General features: G+C 45.0%; 1 protein-coding gene across 3 annotated transcripts in view; it reads right to left on the bottom strand.

Moving 5' to 3' along the window:
• The window catches only part of FRMPD3 (FERM and PDZ domain containing 3), a 154,248-nt gene that overhangs the window by 63,487 nt on the left and 72,778 nt on the right, over positions 1 to 17,983 (bottom strand). The window contains exons 1-3 of one of the 3 annotated variants that reach the window (XM_024353017.3): positions 14,122 to 14,396; positions 10,332 to 10,434; positions 7,297 to 7,342 (exon numbers count right to left, since the gene is read on the bottom strand). In XM_024353017.3, the coding sequence (XP_024208785.2) occupies positions 7,297 to 7,342; positions 10,332 to 10,434; positions 14,122 to 14,269 (297 nt within the window). In that variant the 5' untranslated portion in view covers positions 14,270 to 14,396. Of the gene's footprint in view, positions 1 to 7,296; positions 7,343 to 10,331; positions 10,435 to 14,121; positions 14,397 to 17,983 lie in introns of those variants that run through there. The other 2 variants (XM_063804765.1, XM_054676467.2) reach the window with 2 other exon arrangements.

Raw genomic sequence — 17,983 nt, 5'->3', positions numbered from 1 at the left:
CTCACACCAGATTTTAAAAGTTAGAATCTCTGGAAGAGTGGGGCCCAGAAATTGACATTGTTGAAGAGATCCCAATCCATTAAGCATAGATTAATTGAGCACCTTAAGGCTGGAATGTTTGAGCTCTTCACTGACCCTATTTTTTTCTCCAAGCAGCTGGGAATCTCACTTTGCAACAGGCACCCTTTCTGGCTAAAATGAATTTTGGCTTGAAACACGGGACTAGAATTGCTAAGTACCTCTGGGGCCACTGCAAGCTGCTTGAAGCAAATATGAAGCCAGCAGCTTGGTGGAATAAGGAATAGAAGAGAGTCTGCCTTTCCCTCAGTGCAGAATTCAGCAGCTGGTTATTTTTTGACCATTTTTTAAATTTGTTGTCTGTATTAGTACAGATGTCAGGGTTGTGATCACTCAAATCTTGACCAAAGTCAGATATAGGGCCAAATATTTTAGAACAAGATAGGGCCCCGCTTTGGTAACTGAAAAAAAATGAAACTCAGGTTCTTGAAGCTTTGACTGATTCGCCCTTCTGGCTACACTGCCTTTGACACCTGAGCCTACTTATAACCAATTCCTATAGCAACCACTGTGGGAGCCTAGGACAATGGAGGACCATCCTGGTTTCACCAGATCACTACTAGGGGAACCAGGGGGCCTTCCTTCCCACACTCAAGACTGCCTGGACATGAACATATCCTCTGCCTGACTTCCAAAGCCCGCCACAAACTACACCTGACTCTCTAACCACCTCTCTCCAAGATCACCTTTTGCTGCACTTGGTAGTTCTATCCACAGCTCCCTGCACACACTGGGCTTGTTATCACTCCTGGACCCACCTCACGCTGTTTCCTCCCTGTCCCCATCCTTCAGGGTCTAGAGTGTCCCTTTGACTAGCTAAATGCCATCACTTTACAGCTTAGTTCAAACTCTACCCTTATCCTCAATCCTTCCCCAACTCCTCAATTCCCCTTCTTGGATTTCCTATAGTACTCCTGTTAATCCACACTGCCATCGCTCACATCCCCAACCAGGCTGTATAAGCAGAGATGCCATTTTATGTTAATATGTCTCCCCCTAGTACCAAGCACATAGTAGACATGGCATAAAATATATTAGTTGATTGCTAAAATTAGTAATGAATTAATTCATTAATTCAGCATATATGGTTGGAGTATCTACCATCTGACAAACACTATACGTCAGGAAGCTCTGTAGAAAACCAGTTTCTCTGAGGTGGTTCCCATTATTTTGGCTTTCTTTTTCTGGGCAGGTGGCTCCAAGCAGAAGGGATTCCAGTTCTTTAAGTACAGGCTGTTTTCAGAACCAGAAAACTGGGTTTCATTTGAAACAGATTGTCTGTACTTGCTTTATCAGGGTCATTCTTGGTCATAATCCGGTACTTTATCCATTTAAAAATATTTACTGAGTGCCTACTGTGTGCCAAGGTCTAAAGATTTCAAGATTAATAAATATCCAGTCAGTCATGAGGACTAGTTGGTAATTCAAAGATTAAGGAACACCCTTAAATACACAGAAGCTTATTAAGTGGCTATCTATGCAGTATGGTTTGAGGGGCCCTGGGAAAGAACTCCTGTGACCCCTCTCCCCAATTGTCTGCCATGCTATGAGTCACTCTTACAAGGAAAATGTCATCTGAGAGAGACTCCATATCAGAATCAATTGGTGAGCCTTTTCAAAAGACCAATACCAGGGCCTCATCTCCAGAGCTTCTAATTCAATGAGTCAGGGCAAGAGCCCAAGTATCAATATTTTCATGTTTTCTTTTTTTTTTTTTTTCTGTCTCTGCTGCTCGAATGAATCAGAAGTGACTATTAATAGTTTTCAGAGCTTCTCAGATGGTTATAATGGATAAACAGGGTCAAGAACCATTACCAGGCCAGGTGTGGTGGCTCACGCCTGTAATCCCAGTACTTTGGGAGGCCAAGGCGGGCAGATTACTTGAGGTCAGGGGTTCGAGACCAGCCTGGCCAACATGGCGAAACATCGTCTCTACTAAAAATGCAAAAATTAGCCGGTGTAGTGGCACATGCCTGTAATTCCAGCTCCTCGGGGGGCTGAGGCAGGAGGATCACTTGAACCCAGGAGGTAGAGGTTGCAGTGAGCTGAGATGGCACCACTGCACTCCAGCCTGGATGATAGAGTGAGACTCTCTATATATAAAATAAAATTACCAGCCACAGTATGTAGGAGTAGGTATTAGGCCATTATCAGCCACATAATATAGGAGCTATTAATAGAAGGAGACTTGCAGATTGTCTGGTCCAGTGGTTTTTTTTGGTTTTTTTTTTTTTTTTTTTTTTTTTTTACAAATATAGATTCCTAGGCCACATCCTGGACCTATTAGGAGGTTGTCTTCTGGAAGTAGTGGTAATCAAACTTTAACATGACAAGAGTTCTGTAATAGGTAGCAGTCTCCTTGCACCCATGAGATGCCAAGTGCCTGCTGTGAACACAGTAGTATTTTCTGTGATGTAGGGGGTATAACATTAAACACATATTGGGGGTCTTCAAGAAGCTTTCAGTATAGCTAAAGAGAGAAGATCTGTCAATGGAGACTTGTTAAGGTGGTTACGTTCTATGACATTTCCATAAACACTGAATTAGTGAATACTGAACTGTTGCTCCAATATTTCACATAAATTATGGTGTTAAAATTTAAAAACAACTCATCCTAGTAGCTTCTATGTTCTTTATTTTACAAAGAGAAAATGAAGTTCAAAAGTGTTAAGTGACTTGCCTGAGGCCACTCCACTCACAGGTGCCAGAGTCAAGATTCAAACCCCGTCCAACTGGCCCCAGAACTGCAGTTTGTTTCTTGCACTACACTGCACTGCCCCCTATCGTCTTCATCCTCTGATTACCTCTGTATGAGAACTGACACAAGAAGGCAGAGCATCACCTTGTCCGACCTCGGCTGGGAACGTGTGCATGGGGTAAATCAAAATTTTCACACTCTGCGCATGTCTGCAAATGACCAGGAAAGTGCCGTGAGTATTGATTTTGGGGGTTATAAATAAATTTTTGGGAGTAGGCAAATTTGCAAATAGGGAATCTGCAAATAATGAGGATCGACTGCACATGTAGGTAAGGCTGACATTCAATTGGGATGCACTGGGATGGCCACACCAATTGTAAAATACAGAGAGATTCTTTCACACTGATTGGTAAATAGGCACTGCCCTATGCTTCCTGGATGCCACCTGACCTCTCCCCCTGGACCTCCTTACAAACGTAGATCAACTACAGGGTTAACATCTGGCACAACTAGGAGGCCTTCAAGATTCTGCTCCGGTGCTATTACTGGCTTATATTTTGACTGGATTGGCTCCTACTGTACAGGTCATTAAATGTTTTGACAATTAGCCCCATGTGTGTGTACTCGTCCACTTCTATGCTCCAAGGATTTAGAGAGCACAAGACTGAGAACTAGAATGTAAGCTCTGTGAGGGCAGGGACCATGTTTGTCTTGTGCACTGCTATATTCCCAGCCTAGAAGAGTGTCCAGAATAGTAGGTATTTAATAAATGCTTGATGAGTGAATGAACAAATTAGGGAAATGCTCATTGAGATTAGTCAGGCAAAGCTGTTTGGAGAACATGAGTATCGAACAAGGTCTTAAAAGAAACAGACATGTATTAGAAGAGATGTGGAATAGCACAAGGACAAAAGTCCACGGGGCAGTAAGACCTAAGAAGGAAATGTACCTAAGAAGGAGAAGGAAATCAGCCTGGCCGCAGCAAAGGGGCCATGGGTTGGGACCTGCAGAGTAAGCAGAACAGGGGGTAAGAAAATGTTGGAGGCACTGGGATGGGAAAGTCGAGATAGAGATTGGGGTGAGTGTTACGCCCTTTATTCTGCACCTAAGTTTGGACACTTGAGTTTTGTTTAGGTTGCTTTGTTGGCTAGAAACTGGGTTTCCTTCATTCCGTCAACCAATATTTATTAGCACCTACTCTGTGCCAGGTGCTGGGGATACAGCAGTAACAAAACACAGTCTCTACCCTCATGGAGCTGACATTCTAATGAGGGACAGAGACAATAAACATGTAAATATAATATCTCATGGGAATGTAAAATGGCACAGCCACTTTGAAAAACAGTCTGGCAGTTTTTTAATAGGCTAAATATACACTTACTATTTGATCCAGCAATCGTACTCTTGGGCATTTATCTCAGAGAAATGAAAACTTATGCCCACAAAAATCCTGTACACAAATATTATAGCAGCTTTATTTGTAGTAGTTCAAAACTGGAAACAACCCAATGCCCTTCAACGGGTACATGATTAAACAAACTGGTACATCCACACCATGGAATACCATGGGTACTACTCAGCAATAAAACGGAACAAAATATTGATACATGCAACAAGTTGGATGAATCTCGAGGACATTTTGCTAAGTGAAGAAAGTCAATCCCCAAAGGTTACATATTATATAATTATATTTATATATTATTTTTGCTTGTTTTTTAGAGAAGTGGCCTCGCTCCATTGCCCAGGCTGGAGTACAGTGGTGCTATCATAGCTCAAAGCAGTCTCCAACACCTGGGCTCAAGCAATCCTCCTGCCTCAGCCTCTCAAGTAGCTGGGACTACAGGTGTGCACTACCACACCTAGCTAAATTAAAAAGAAAATTTTTAGAGACGAGGTCTCATTCTATGTTGTTCAGGCTGATCTCAAATTCCTGACCTCAAGTGATCCTCCCATCTCAGCCTCCTAAGTAGCTGGAATTCCAGACAGGAGCCACAGTGCCTTGCTTCCATTTATATAATATTTTTGAAATAAAATTAGGGAAATGTAAAGTGGTTGACAGGGATTGGGTGTAGGCGGTGAAGTGAGTGTGGTTATAAAAGGACAACACGAGGAATCCTTTGGGTGACAGACTTGTCCAGTGATTTTTTTAAGTTTTAAATTTTTGTGAGTACACAGTAGGTATATATATGTCTAGGGCACATAAGATACTTTGACACAGGCATGCAATGAATAATAACAATATTATGGTAAATGGGGCATCTTTACTGTGTTGGTGGAGACATAAACCCACATGTGATAAATTCATATTGAATCATATACATATGTTGTATCATTGTTGATTTCCTGGTTTTGCTATTGCACATAGTTTTTGTTCTGTTTTGCCTTTTTTTTTTTTTTTTTGAGATGGAGTCTCGCTCTGTCACCCAGGCGGGAGTGCAGTGGCGCAATCTCAGCTCACTGCAACCTCTGCCTCCCAGGTTCAAATGATTCTCGTGCCTTAGCCTCCTTTGTAGCTGGGACTACAGGTGCGTTCCACCATCCCAGCCTAATTTCTTTTGTATTTTGTGTAGGGACAGGATTTCACCATGTTGGCCAGGCTGGTCTCGAACTCCTGGCCTCAAGTGATCAACCTGCCTCGGCCTCCCAAAGTGCTGGGATTACAGGTGTGAGCCACTGCACCCAGCCTATTGCACATAGTTATGTAAGATATAACCACTGGGAGAAACAGGGTAACAGTACATGGTATATCTCTGTACTATCGTTGCAACTTCTTGTGATCTACAATTATTTCAAAAGAAAAGTTAAAAAATATAATATTTCAGCTCTGATGAAAAAGTAAGCCATATCAGAAGATAGTGAAGGTAGATGCTATTTTAGAAAGGGTACTCAAGGAAGGCTTCTGCAAGGTGAGATTTGAGAAGAACTGACTAACAAAGTAAACCCACATTGGGTCTCTGATCGCAGTAGTAAATTCTAACCACACATCAAGCATGTTTTAGTGGGAGAACTGGTGGTCATTTTCAAGACAGGAGATTGGGAGGTTGGGACTGACTGCCTACTGCCCACTAGGCAACTGCACACATGCAGCAAAGTGGTGGGGAGGGGACTATTGGTAACAACAATGGAGTGGTGGGGCTTGCCTGCCCAGAGACAAGAGAACTGGAACTGAGAAAGGCCTATCTGCCTGGGACCATTGTGTGTACATATGTGAGAGAGCACATGAGTGCGTGTATATGTGAGTAGTGTGTGTATATGTATGGGTATGAGTGGGTGAGTGTATGTGTGTGAGTGTACGTGTGAGGATATGTGTGAGTATTATGCATGAGGTTGTGAATGAATGTGTGAGTGTATTGTGTGTGTGTGTCAGTGTGTTTGTATATGTGTGTGAGTGTATGAGTGTGCGAGTGAAGTTCACACTGATGCAGAAGAGGTCTGGGAGCTGGGGGCCATGGGGAGAGGCAGTTAGTTTGAACCAAGATTGATTTGAATCTTGCTCTTGCCTGGTGAGCCCATGCTGTGCACCTGTGTTCCATCCCTCGCTGTGTCATCTCTCTATGGAAAATCTTGCCCCATCCCTCAAGGTCCAGCTCAGGTGCAGCCTCCTCCTTGAAGCCTTCCCTGATTTCATGTCCCTCACCCCCAACAGATGTGATCTCTCCTGTGGCTATATATTGAGGGTACGGCATCCATGCTGGGGTGCAGAGGACTGTTGTTGGGGACATTAATAAGGGGACAGGTAGGCTGGAGGTAGAGTGAGGGCTCTGAATTTTGCACATGGAAGTTGTGCACCTGGGTTTGTGCATTTAAGTTAAGATTGCTATAAGGGTACAACTAATAATGGACACTGAACTTTCTAAATCCAACTCTTGAGGAGAGGGGGCTAGAAATTTTTACTTTTAATAAGTAGTCCTGGCAACGATTATGATCAGGCATGTTTAGGTAACACTGTTATACTTTAAATCTCTCAATGTACAGATGATGAAACAGGTCCAGAATGGGGAACTGACTCATTCAAGGTCACACAGCCAGTTAAGTGACTGTACCAGGACAAAGATGAATCTGTTTGTCCAAGGGTACCCCCCAGCAAATTTATATTAAATTCTCTCACATATGGTGCTGTGTCTCATACATTGTAGGTAACTTATATGAATGAATAAGATTGGCACCTATCATCGTCCAGGACTTTATGAGAGTTCACATTGGACAGATACATTTTAATGGAGTACAGCCAAAAAGAAGTGGAAACTGTATTTGGAATTGAGGCAGTGGGCAGCTTAAGTGGGTAAAGAAGAAGGCACAGGACAGAACACAGCACAGCACAGCCCTTCAAAATCCTCAGCTTTGGACATGAGCAGAGACATGCTGTTCAGAAGGTATTCTTTAAGTTCACTCCTAAATCCTTGGCTCATATGTTGGTTGTAGTCTCTGAACCCCCAACCCCATCACTGTTGCTTTCCAATATGGAAATGTCATCTCTTCTCAGTCAGGAGGAAGGGCAGATGGCAAAGAGGCTCACTCACCTGATGAGTGTGCAGAACTGTAAGAACGATGAATTCCTTAGCGCTCCTACAGAGAAAAGAGGGAATAGGAGAGTAGTGTATCATGCACTAGGTATTCATCTAGTACAAGAAGCAACACCAGAATCTTCCCCTGGCTGCATTCAAGTATATGGATTAGGATAGAGGGCAATCTGAGTGTCTGCATGGACACTTCACCTCCCATCATTTGTGGAGGCTGACACAAACCACCCATATTAATTCACACAGGTATCCGAATATGGTATAATCATTACCTCTGGGGTTGTCATTTTTTAGGTCTTCTTTTCATATTCCTTCTCACATACTCTCTGTAGAAATCTCCAAACCTTAGTAGCAATTTTATCTGTAGACTACAAAATTCTCAAGGAAAACTAAAAGCCTGCATTATGGAACTCAAAATCAGAGAGTCCTGGGAACCACGTACAATGATTATTGGTAATTTGGTATTTAAGTGAGAAGAGAAATTCAAAGGAAAAACCCAAAGGAGGTCATTTGGTCACCATGACTCATACTCAGCAGATTTGTTTCAATTGAGGGACCAAAAAAGAGAGCCAGGGAGCAACAGATGGAAGCCAAAACTCTCCAGATAGCAAATATTCAAAAGAATGAAGAATATGAAACTCTTCTGGCAAGAATTATGCCAGTGATCAAACAGGCTGTGAAGTATGAAAATTCTCTCCCAGGAATACATAATCTTTTAAAAGAACTAAAAGAAATGGAAATAGTTTGCCCTGAAGGAGCTTCCCCTCTCCTTATTGGCCCTTTTCAAATGTTTATGTGAACAAAGTCATTTAAGAAGTAGAGTCAAGCTGCCCTTGATTCTGGATATTCAAGAAATGCCAAGGCCCGCAGCTCAAGAACTTTGAACATCTCCCACATTTGGTGAGGCAAATTACAGGGATTAATCAGCCCCAGGGTTTGGGAAGTTACCAGAAGTAAAGAGTTATTCTCCAGGAAAAATACTAAAGAAAATCCTTTATCTTGAACAGGGAAGGGGCATAACATAAGTTGGATTATGTGACTCGTCTCCTCCAGCCCCTTGCCATGTCTCCCCATTTCATTTATAACAAAGCCACAGTCCCTATGGTGGCTTCAAAGGTTCTCCATTATCTGGACTTATTTTCTACAACTCTCCTCTTTCCTTACCAACTCCAGTCCTACTGGCTTCTCCCCTGTTCCACGATCGTGCCAAACACACTCCTGGCCTTAGGGCCTTTGCACTGGCTGTTCTCTGTCCAACACCTTCTCCTCCTTCAAGTCTTTCTTCAAATGTCACCTTTTCAATGAGGCCAACATTGACCCTACTGTTTAGTTACATTTTGCACCCCTGTGCCCAGCACTCCTGATCCTCTTTACCTAGATCTACTTTCTATTCTTAATAACATTTATCAGCTTCTAATATGTTGTAGAACTACTTATAATCTTTTCTGCTTATGATGTGTCTCCTTTCACTAAAATGTAAACTCCAGTGAGCCAGGGATCTTTGTCTGTCTTATTCACTGCTGTATCTTCGGTGTGTGGAACAGTGCCTGGTGCATCGAGGACAACAATAAATACTGGTTCATTGACTGACTGACTGAATGAATGAATGAATAATCCACTGGCTCCCAAGGTTATCAAGAGTGTGCTCTGCTTTAACCCTGAAGGAGCTCTGGAACCCCTCACGAAATCAGCATACCTTGTTCTAGAGGGCAAAGAAATCTACTAAAAACAAAGCAGTGACTTCTGAGGGACCAGGCTGAAAAAAACCCCAACATGCCCTAATAGGATAGGAAGAACTCACCTCATATTGGTGTGGTAGCAGAGGGTGGAGGGTGGAGGGTAGGGAAATGCAATAGACAACTGAACTTGGAGAAGAGTCAAAGAAAAGGTCATTAGGGATCAGACACATTTCATGGTATTGAGCTGGAAGGAGCATGCCAAGGAAGACATGCTCTGGACTTCAGGAGGGAACACTCCAAAGCCCTCCAGAGCTAGTTAGAGGGTGCTGTTCCATACACAGAATGCTATGTCTGCCTTTGAAGGCAAGGGAAGAGCTCTGGGACCAGGTGGGCTTTTGGGAGCCTGGAAAGATGAGTGGGATGAAAACACTCTGAACCAGGAGGACTTGAAGGAGATGGTGGCAGAGATGAAGTCAGATTAAGCAAGGGGGTGAGAGAGAGGAGGAGAGAGAGAGAGAGAGAGAAAGAGAGAGGGAGAGAGAAAAGGAGAGTGAGAGAAAGAGCGAGCATGTACATGGTTCCATTTGGAGTGAGATAGCCAAGCTCCCCCAAACTGAGGTTAGCCCATGCAATTTGGAGCCTTTACCTCTTATTCTCTAATTCCTTTTCAACAAATCTATGCCAGGGTGTGTGTATGTGGTGTGAATGTGGGGTAGGAGAGTGTGTATGGTGTGTGTGTGTGTGTGTGTGTGTGTGTAATGTGCACAGGGGTAAAGGATAGGTAAAGACAATGTGATTACTCTCCATGTACAAACAGTGGTAATCCCACAATGTTCCTTTTGTCATCTGCTCCCATCTGCGGAGGGCATTTAGGGGACACAAACACTATGGACAGTATCCACATTGGGAGGTTCTCTTCCTCAACCCATTGGCCAGGGATTCTGAGTTTTTTCTGGAGTTGGGGAGTTGGTCAATATCTTGCTTACACTGTGCATATCTAGGATGTTCTTTTAATGGCTTGATTCTCATCTGTCACTTGGTCTGTCCCAGTGGAAAAAAACAAAGGGGCTGGGGTGAAGAGATTGTTCGGGTGGAAGGAGGTAGGGGTGAGACTCCAGCAGGGAGTTCTTTGCGTCTGTTCACATCATTGGAGATGCTAAGTCGGTGTGTATGAAGGCTCCCGCTGACCCTGAATAGCTGGCCCCTGAAGTTCTGGGTTAGCCAGGAGCCCTCTATAGGGCTTCTCTGCCTGGAAGGATTCTGCTCTCAGAGCGAGGGGGGGATAGTGGTGGCCCCATGTCACTGGTGAGTCAGGGGTGGGGATACTGATCAGTTCCTGCCAAGAGGCCCCGTTACCTGATAAGTTCTATGAGTCTCTCCCTCGGGGCTTCACTCACGTCTTCCTCATTAATAGCCACAATCTGGTCACCAGCCAGGAGCTTGTTCTCAGAGGGGCCTCCTGCAAAGGAGAGGAGAGAGGTGTGAGGGCTTAGGGTTACTGCTGGGAAAGTCCAGGTCTGGGCAAGTCCCCTGTGCCTGTAGGAGCTGAAGCGGGTGCTGAGGCCTGGAGATGGTGCAGGCTGAGCTGTGGTGGTGTAGAGGGTGCTATTCGAGCTCTCTGCTGCTGTTGCTGCTGCTGCTGCTGCCTATAAGCAGATAGAGGGCAGAGGAATGAAGACAGAGAATGGAGTGGACCTCCTTTAGTTCCATGCCAAGAAAGACATGCTCTGGACTTCAGAAGCGAGCATTCCAAAGCCCTCCAGAGCTAGTTAGAGGGTGCTGTTCCAAACACAGAATGCTAAGTCTGCCTTTGAAGGCAAGGGAGGTACTCTAGAACCAGGTGGGCTTTTGGGAGCCCCAGAAAGATAAGTGGGGTGAAAACACTTTAGCTGGGTATGGTTTGGTAGCAAAAGGTACCAAACTCAGATAAGGTCAATAAACATTTTACTGACTTGCTTCTTAATGAGGAACGCAGACTTCCATTTCACAGGCGGGACTTGCTTAGGTATAAGGAATGACTTCCAGACTACTGGAGGTGGTCAGGCGAAAGGAGGACGAGGAAGGATCTTCTTACTTGAATATTATTCATACTTACTAGTCTGGAAGGACTTAGGCATTCACTTGTCTGAAGACAGAGGAAAAAGACCTAAAGGGTTATTATTTTTTTTTTCTACACTGAGAAATGCCACTGTCCAATAAATGAGGGGAACAAAGCACATACTTTTGGGCAGTTGGATATTTGTTTTTTCTCCCTCCCATTTCTTTTCTTTTCTTTTTTTATTTTTTTGAGATGGCGTCCTACTCTGTCACCCAGGCTGGAGTGCAGTGGCGTGATCTCGGCTCACTGTAACTTGCCCCTCCCAGGTTCAACAGATTCTCCCACCTCAGCCTCCTGAGTAGCTGGGATGACAGGTACACTCCACCATGCCCAGCTAATTTTTGTATTTTTAGTAGAGATGGAACATCATCATGTTGCCCAGAGTGGTCTTGAACTCTTGACATCAGGTGATTCACCCACCTCAGCCTCCCAAAATGCTGGGATTACAGACGTGAGCTACTGTGCCTGGCTCTCCTTCCCATTTCTACTGCAAGGTTAAGAAAGCAGACCTATCTGAGGGCTGTACCTTCTTGGTTGGGGCAAAGGGTGAGGGTAGAGGGATACCACAAGGCTATGCTGCTTCTGATGTTTAGCAAAGATCTTCTTGGAGAAAAGCTTCTCAGAGACTTGGAGAGAATGAGAAGTCAGAACCAGCCTGACTCAAATTTGAAAGAAATGTTCACTGACATGACCCAGTATCAAACCAGCCTTGACTCTAGTTTGTGTCCACTTTGAAGGGCCAGATCCCAACTTCTCCCTCTCTCTCCAAAGAAGGGGGCTGCCCAAATTCCAAAAACATGAACATACACAACAAATACATCACTTGAGCACAGCTCAATGGCTCTGGAGTGTAGAGCCTATGTGCTGAGGATGGCTGTGCCAGCACAGGCAGCAGGATTCATTGCTCGAGGAGCAATTGCCCTAAACACACTAGGCCAAGTCTCCTGACAGTGCACTGGCTTCAGGAGCAAAGTGTGGTGGCTAACAGAAAACTCTTTACAGCCAGACAGACTTGGACTCTAACTCCAAATCTGCAATTCACTGGTTGTGTGACCTTGGGCAAGACATTTAATCTCTCTGAGTCTCTCTTACCTCATCTATAAAATGGGAAAATAACAGTACATATGCATCATAGAAATGTTGGGAGGATGAATGAGATGATAAATATACAGCACTTAAAACAGCTGATTGACATTGCTAAGAATTGGATAAATGGTAGTTATTATACCATCCAAGGGACAATTCCTTCAACTCATTTCATTCCTTCTATCTACTTCTGCCAAAAATGTCAGTCTCTTAGGTGGAGGCCACTCTATGTATCTTCTTCTTCCCTTCCCTCCCCTCCCTTTCTTCCGTCTAACAGAAGAGGCCCTCATGGAACTCAACCTCCTTTATGGGCCTTGGCCCTTTGATGGTACCGGTAACATCAGTCTACTACTGCTTTCACAAATGGTTTGTTGGCTTGATCAACCATAATTGCTCCTCTGTAGGACACTTTTTTTGTCTTTATTATGGCCTCAAATAAAGAACCAAACAAGTCCTGTGCATTCAGGAGCCACCTGGGCCAGAAGCAGCACTACGGATCAGCCTTTTATAGGGCTTTTATAGGGCTTTTATAGGGCTATGCATGCCAGCCCAATGGCTTTTTGTGGTTCGTGCCTGGGGATTTTCTTCTCTTGACCCCTCCAACTCCTTCTTCATTGTTATACCTTTGGCAGCTGAACCCCTCTAGGCCTGGGGGCTTCCTTCAGCTGTGCAGATTCTGTCTCATTTGAAGTTAAAGTAGGGGCTCCTGGTGGTCTATTACTGAATGTTAGCTGGTCCCCCTTTCCTCTGATTTCTGATCAGAGATTCAAAACCTTTTTGCCAAACTGCATGGCTGACTCCAGAGCCTTAGGTCAGCCACGGACTCCTGTACTAAATTGTTGTTGTTGTGTGTGTGTGTGTTTTTTTTCCTCTGTGCCCTCTAGTTGAAGAGAGAGCTTACAAAAATCTTTTTCTTTCCCCTGGAGGATTGCAAAATTCATCAAATTTCTGCAAGACCAGTTTGTACTCTGGCTGCTCCTCTTGACTGAGCGAGAAACTGTTGTAAACATCTAAAGCCTCAGGCCCAGCAAGTCAGGAATAAAGCTCCATTCCGTCTGTCTTTTTTGTCAATGCCTAGCAGATTCGAAACAAAACAGTACTTCAGTCTTTTTCCATTTCATTCATGATAGCAGGGCTTCATAGCTTAGGTGGGGCTTTGCTTGTTCCATCCCACATGGTCCCTTTCAGGCCCTACTTCCCCTGCATGGCATCAAACAGGCCCAGGTGCAAACCCTGGCTCTGTTGCTTTATAGCTGAGTGACACTGGACAAGCCATTTCTCTTTCATTATGCCTCAGTTTCCTCGTTTGCAAAATGGGAATGATATTACTTATTTACTTTGCAGGGGTGGCTGTGAGAATTAAACAATATGATGTAAAGCACATAGTAGATGCTTAATCAATGGTAGATGTTTGTTACTGCCACTCAAGCATTCAGAGATTCCATTATCCTCTCCTCTCCTATCCCACCTGTGGTCTGTATCTTGATTCTGGTCTTCAATGGCTGACCTATTTCATGAGTATATACATGTCTCCACAGCCTGATGGTTAGGTTCTTGAGAACAGGAACTGTGTCTTGTACTTCCCGACAACATTGCTGGGCTTAGAGTAGGCAATCTATAGATACTTGCTGAATTAAATAGAATAGGTACATTTTTTTTTTGCAAGACATTATGGTTCTTTTATGAATGTTCTATGCAAAGGGAAGCTTTATTAAGACCCAGACACTGTTAAACAATCAACTGCAGCCTTTTTCTAGGGCCCCAAACAGCCTCAATGGTTGTGTCTATCAGTCTTAAAAGGCCAGCTCCCTCACACAGTTATTGGTTGGCAAGTCTTCAACCACTCTTCATGAATTCTTCAGCAAGACAGTTAGAATGCTTGGAAGCTCTGCTTTTTGGGAAGATATGTGGGTGTTGGGAGACAGGAGTCAGGGCTAGGGGAACACTCTGAGGGACACCTACCTGGCCTCACAGATCGAACCACCACAGGCCTCTCACTGCCAGCCACGAAGCCAAAGCCATATATAGGGTCTCGGTGAACGGTCACTTGTCGCAGTATCTCTGCTGGCAGCTGCTCACATTCCATATCATTTGCGCTCTCTTCCTGCATCACATGACTGGGGAAAAGGGAAGGTGGGAGCAAAACAAGATGCACAGGGAACTAAGCCTCAGAACCAGCAGGGAGAGATGCCAGTTAGGGTTCTGGCCCTGGCACCCAGGAGTTTACAGCTTAGCTTCCTACATCCTCTGGAGCCAACAGAGATGATGACTGCCTCATATTTCAGATTGGAGAAAGAGAAATCTAGAAAGTAGAAGCTACTGTCTTCAGGGCTACAGCCAATAGAAGAAACTGACGTCATGAGCCTGAAATTAGAGTCAGACCCTTCCTCTCAGATATTGGAACTCCAGAAGGAACCCAATGCAAATATTCTGCAGAAGTTAACTGTCATCCTCCACTGACTTGGCTATTAACTTCCTAAAGGAAACCAAAACCTTGCAGGAAGAGACCACAAGACAGGCAAGTAAGTGGCGGAAGAAATGTAAAGTTGTTCCAGAAGATGGAGTATCTTCATGAAGCCCTGATGCAATATTTTAAAAATTTTTTTTAATTTTTATTTTTTTTGAGACAGAGTCTCACTCTGTCACCCAGGCTGGAGTGCAGTGACACGATCTTGGCTCACCGCAACCTCCACCTCCCGGGGTCAAGCGATTCTCCTGCCTCAGCCTCCCGAGTAGCTGGGACTACAGGCATGTGCCACCACGCCTTGCTAATTTTTGTATTTTTAGTAGAGGTGGGGTTTCGCCATGTTGGCCAGGCTGGTCTCGAACTCCTGGCCTCAAGTGATCCTCTCACCTCAGCCTCCCAAAGTGCTGGGATTACAGGCGTGAGCCACCATGCCTGGCTCGTCTTGATGCAATTTTAAACTTGAATACATCTTAAGTTGTATACAAAAATAAATGATTTAAGTAGCATATATAAATAAATGTGCTAATGTCTGGGACCAAAATTGTCCATAATGCCAACTTCTTTCAGTTAATGAGACACCTGGAAAAGAGTTCCTGTTGGCCAGAAGGGGAGCTGCATCCTGGGGCTGCCAGCAGGCCTAAAAGCCCAGAGGAACTGGGAGAAGAGAAATCACTGCCCTAACTCCAGGGAGAGATTACACATTGTTCTCCCGATTTCCACAACTTAAGTAACTAAAGCTTAGGAATTCCACAAAAGCTTCATAAATGTTCTCCATCAAGGGCCAGGGGAGGCATACTGCAGGCAAGGGGTCTGAGTGTAGTATTCAAACGAAGAGCACTGAAGGATAAGGGTGTAGAGACACTGAGGCCTGTGATAGCACTGGTGCCAAGGCCAGGGAAGAAGGTAAAAGGAGGAATGGATGGTCAAGGAGAAGGGCAGGGCAGGTGGAGATGGAGGAGAGAGGGCCAGGGCCAAGTGGCCCAGAGCCTTAGCTCACTCATCTGGCACCACTACAGCCCCAGAATTTTAGGCCTTCTAGATAGACGGGTTTAAGTTTTCTAGCCTCAGTATGCATATTTGCTAAAATTATGGTTCCAGGCAGAGCCCTTTGGAACAAGATACAGAGGGCCAGTAGCTAATTAATGAAACTAGTATAAGGTTTGTAAAAGAAGTAGGAGGTTTTGACATTCTGAGAGCAATGCAATTCTTTTTTTTTTTTTTTTTTTTTTTTTTTTTTTTTTGAGATGGAGTCTCCCTCTGTTACGCCAGCTGGAGTGCAGTGGCACGATCTCGGCTCACTGCAACCTCCACCTCCCAGGTTCAAGCGATTCTCCTGCCTCAGGCTCCAGGAGAGTAGCTGGGATTACAGGCATGTGCTGCCACGCCTGGCTAATTTTTATATTTTTAGTAGTGACATGGTTTCACCGTGTTGGCCAGGCTGGTCTTGAACTCCCGACCTCAGGCGATCCACCCGCCTCGGCCTCCCAAAGTGCTGGGATTACAGGCGTGAGCCACCGCGCCTAGCCGAGAGCAATGCAATTCTTTATTAGCTAAGAATATCAAATTCATCAGTAGCAAATGCTTCAAACCATTTAGGTTATTTATCAGGACACAGTTTCAGTAATAGAGAGAAGCTTTAGGACTATTTATAGGGGAAGGGGAAAAGATTTAGAATAATTGTATAAAAGAGAAATTCATAGTCCAGCAAAGAACTCTGAAGTTGTCTCTATCATATGAGATCTCTCTGGCTACACCTCACACTGGCTTGGAGTCTGTCTGTCACCCCTTCGGGAGGTGGAAGGGGATGCTAGGATGAGGTCAAGTCTCTGGAAGGCAAATTCAGAAACTTGCTCCTTCCCTCTCACACCACTAAGATAAATGGTCACTTTTCAATAGAAAGTCACTCCGAAGCTGGAATGTGGCTGATTAGTGTCCTGGACAGGCACACTCCTAGGACAGGGACCCTCTGAGGGTGGCCACAGGCTGGCGCCTCTTTCATTTTGGCTCCTGGTGGCAGGCAGGAGCTCGTCCTTGAAGGGAGCCAGAGAACATCTTCCTGCAGCTGCCGTCTTGCCTCACCCCTAGGGCTATTTGGAAAATGAGCCCTTTGCTTCCTGCCACCCGGACTTGTTGGCACTAAAAGGACTTCTTGGGATGGCACCAGCTCATTTCCGACATGGGCATCAGCCAAGGAAGGCTCTGCAGACTGTGGCGTGGGGAGAAGGAACTCCGGCAAGGAAGACAGACACAGGTGTGCTGCAGAAGCACTTGGGATACTGTCCTACGCTCAGTGCTCCCCCTTGATCCCTGCCACTGCAGCCTCCCCTGTGCCCCTTTTTCCTTTTTTGAAGCAGAGGACATTTCAGTTTCCATTGGGCCTTGAGGTACTACCACTTCTGAAGAAAATGGGCACTCCTGGAGCCAGAGGAATCAATAAGCAAACAGCGTTTTGTGACACAAATGCTTTGCTTTACTCTTTTGACTCATATTAATTAATCAACAAGTATTTATCAAGTGCCTACTCAGACAGTCCAGCACTCTGGGGGACACAGGAGAAGTGACAGGTCTCTGCCCTCAAAGAGCTTTCAGTCTAGCTGGGGGAGAAAAGACAAGTGGGCATACTGAACAAGACAATTACAGTGCTAACTGAGACTGGTAGATGAGATCTACAACTAAGTTCCAACTTGGGTGTTCAGAAGATGGGGCGGAGAAGCTGGAGAAGACTCCATGGAGGAAGTGGGGATTGTACTCGCTGGCCAAGAAAGGGCAGAGTTGGGGAGAGAGGCAAGAACCAAACTCTGTCCATAGGTGCATTCCATCTTCCTGCAGGTGGCCCAGCTATGTGGTTCATAGGTGCAGGCATATCTCCAGGTGTGGCTGGAGCACATTCATCCCTGGGTTGTCCCTAACTGAGCTGGACTAACTGCCCTTAACTGCCTTCAATTCTGCAAGCAGCCCTTTCCTCACACCACTCCCAGGTATCTTGGGACAGGGGAGAAACACCTCCATTAACAGACCAGAAGGCCATTTTACAATTCAAATGGAAGTTGTTCCTTCCCTCCTGGGGTTTGCCTTTTTCAGTGTCTGCAGCTCAGTCCCTCTGAAATTTGCTAAGTGCCTGGAGACTTGGGAGTGACACTGAAGGCAAGCAGTGATGGATGACAGGAGCTCAGCTGTCCATGGGTCACATGACTATCCTCCTGGGGGAAACAGGCAATTTGACTTTGAAAGATGTTTGGCTTCTGGTCCCTTCAAATAGGGCATCCCTGAACAAAATTGTGAAGCAGCCAATGCTCATCCCCCACCCCCCGCCACCCCACGAGGTTTGTTTCTGAGGCCTGCTATTTGCTTCTGTTA

This window comes from Pan troglodytes, chromosome X, assembly GCF_028858775.2.
Source record: "Pan troglodytes isolate AG18354 chromosome X, NHGRI_mPanTro3-v2.0_pri, whole genome shotgun sequence".
NCBI classification, from domain to species: domain Eukaryota; kingdom Metazoa; phylum Chordata; class Mammalia; order Primates; family Hominidae; genus Pan; species Pan troglodytes.
The sequence above is the reverse complement of the archived record's forward strand: the minus strand, read 5'-3'. Positions and strand labels throughout refer to the sequence as shown.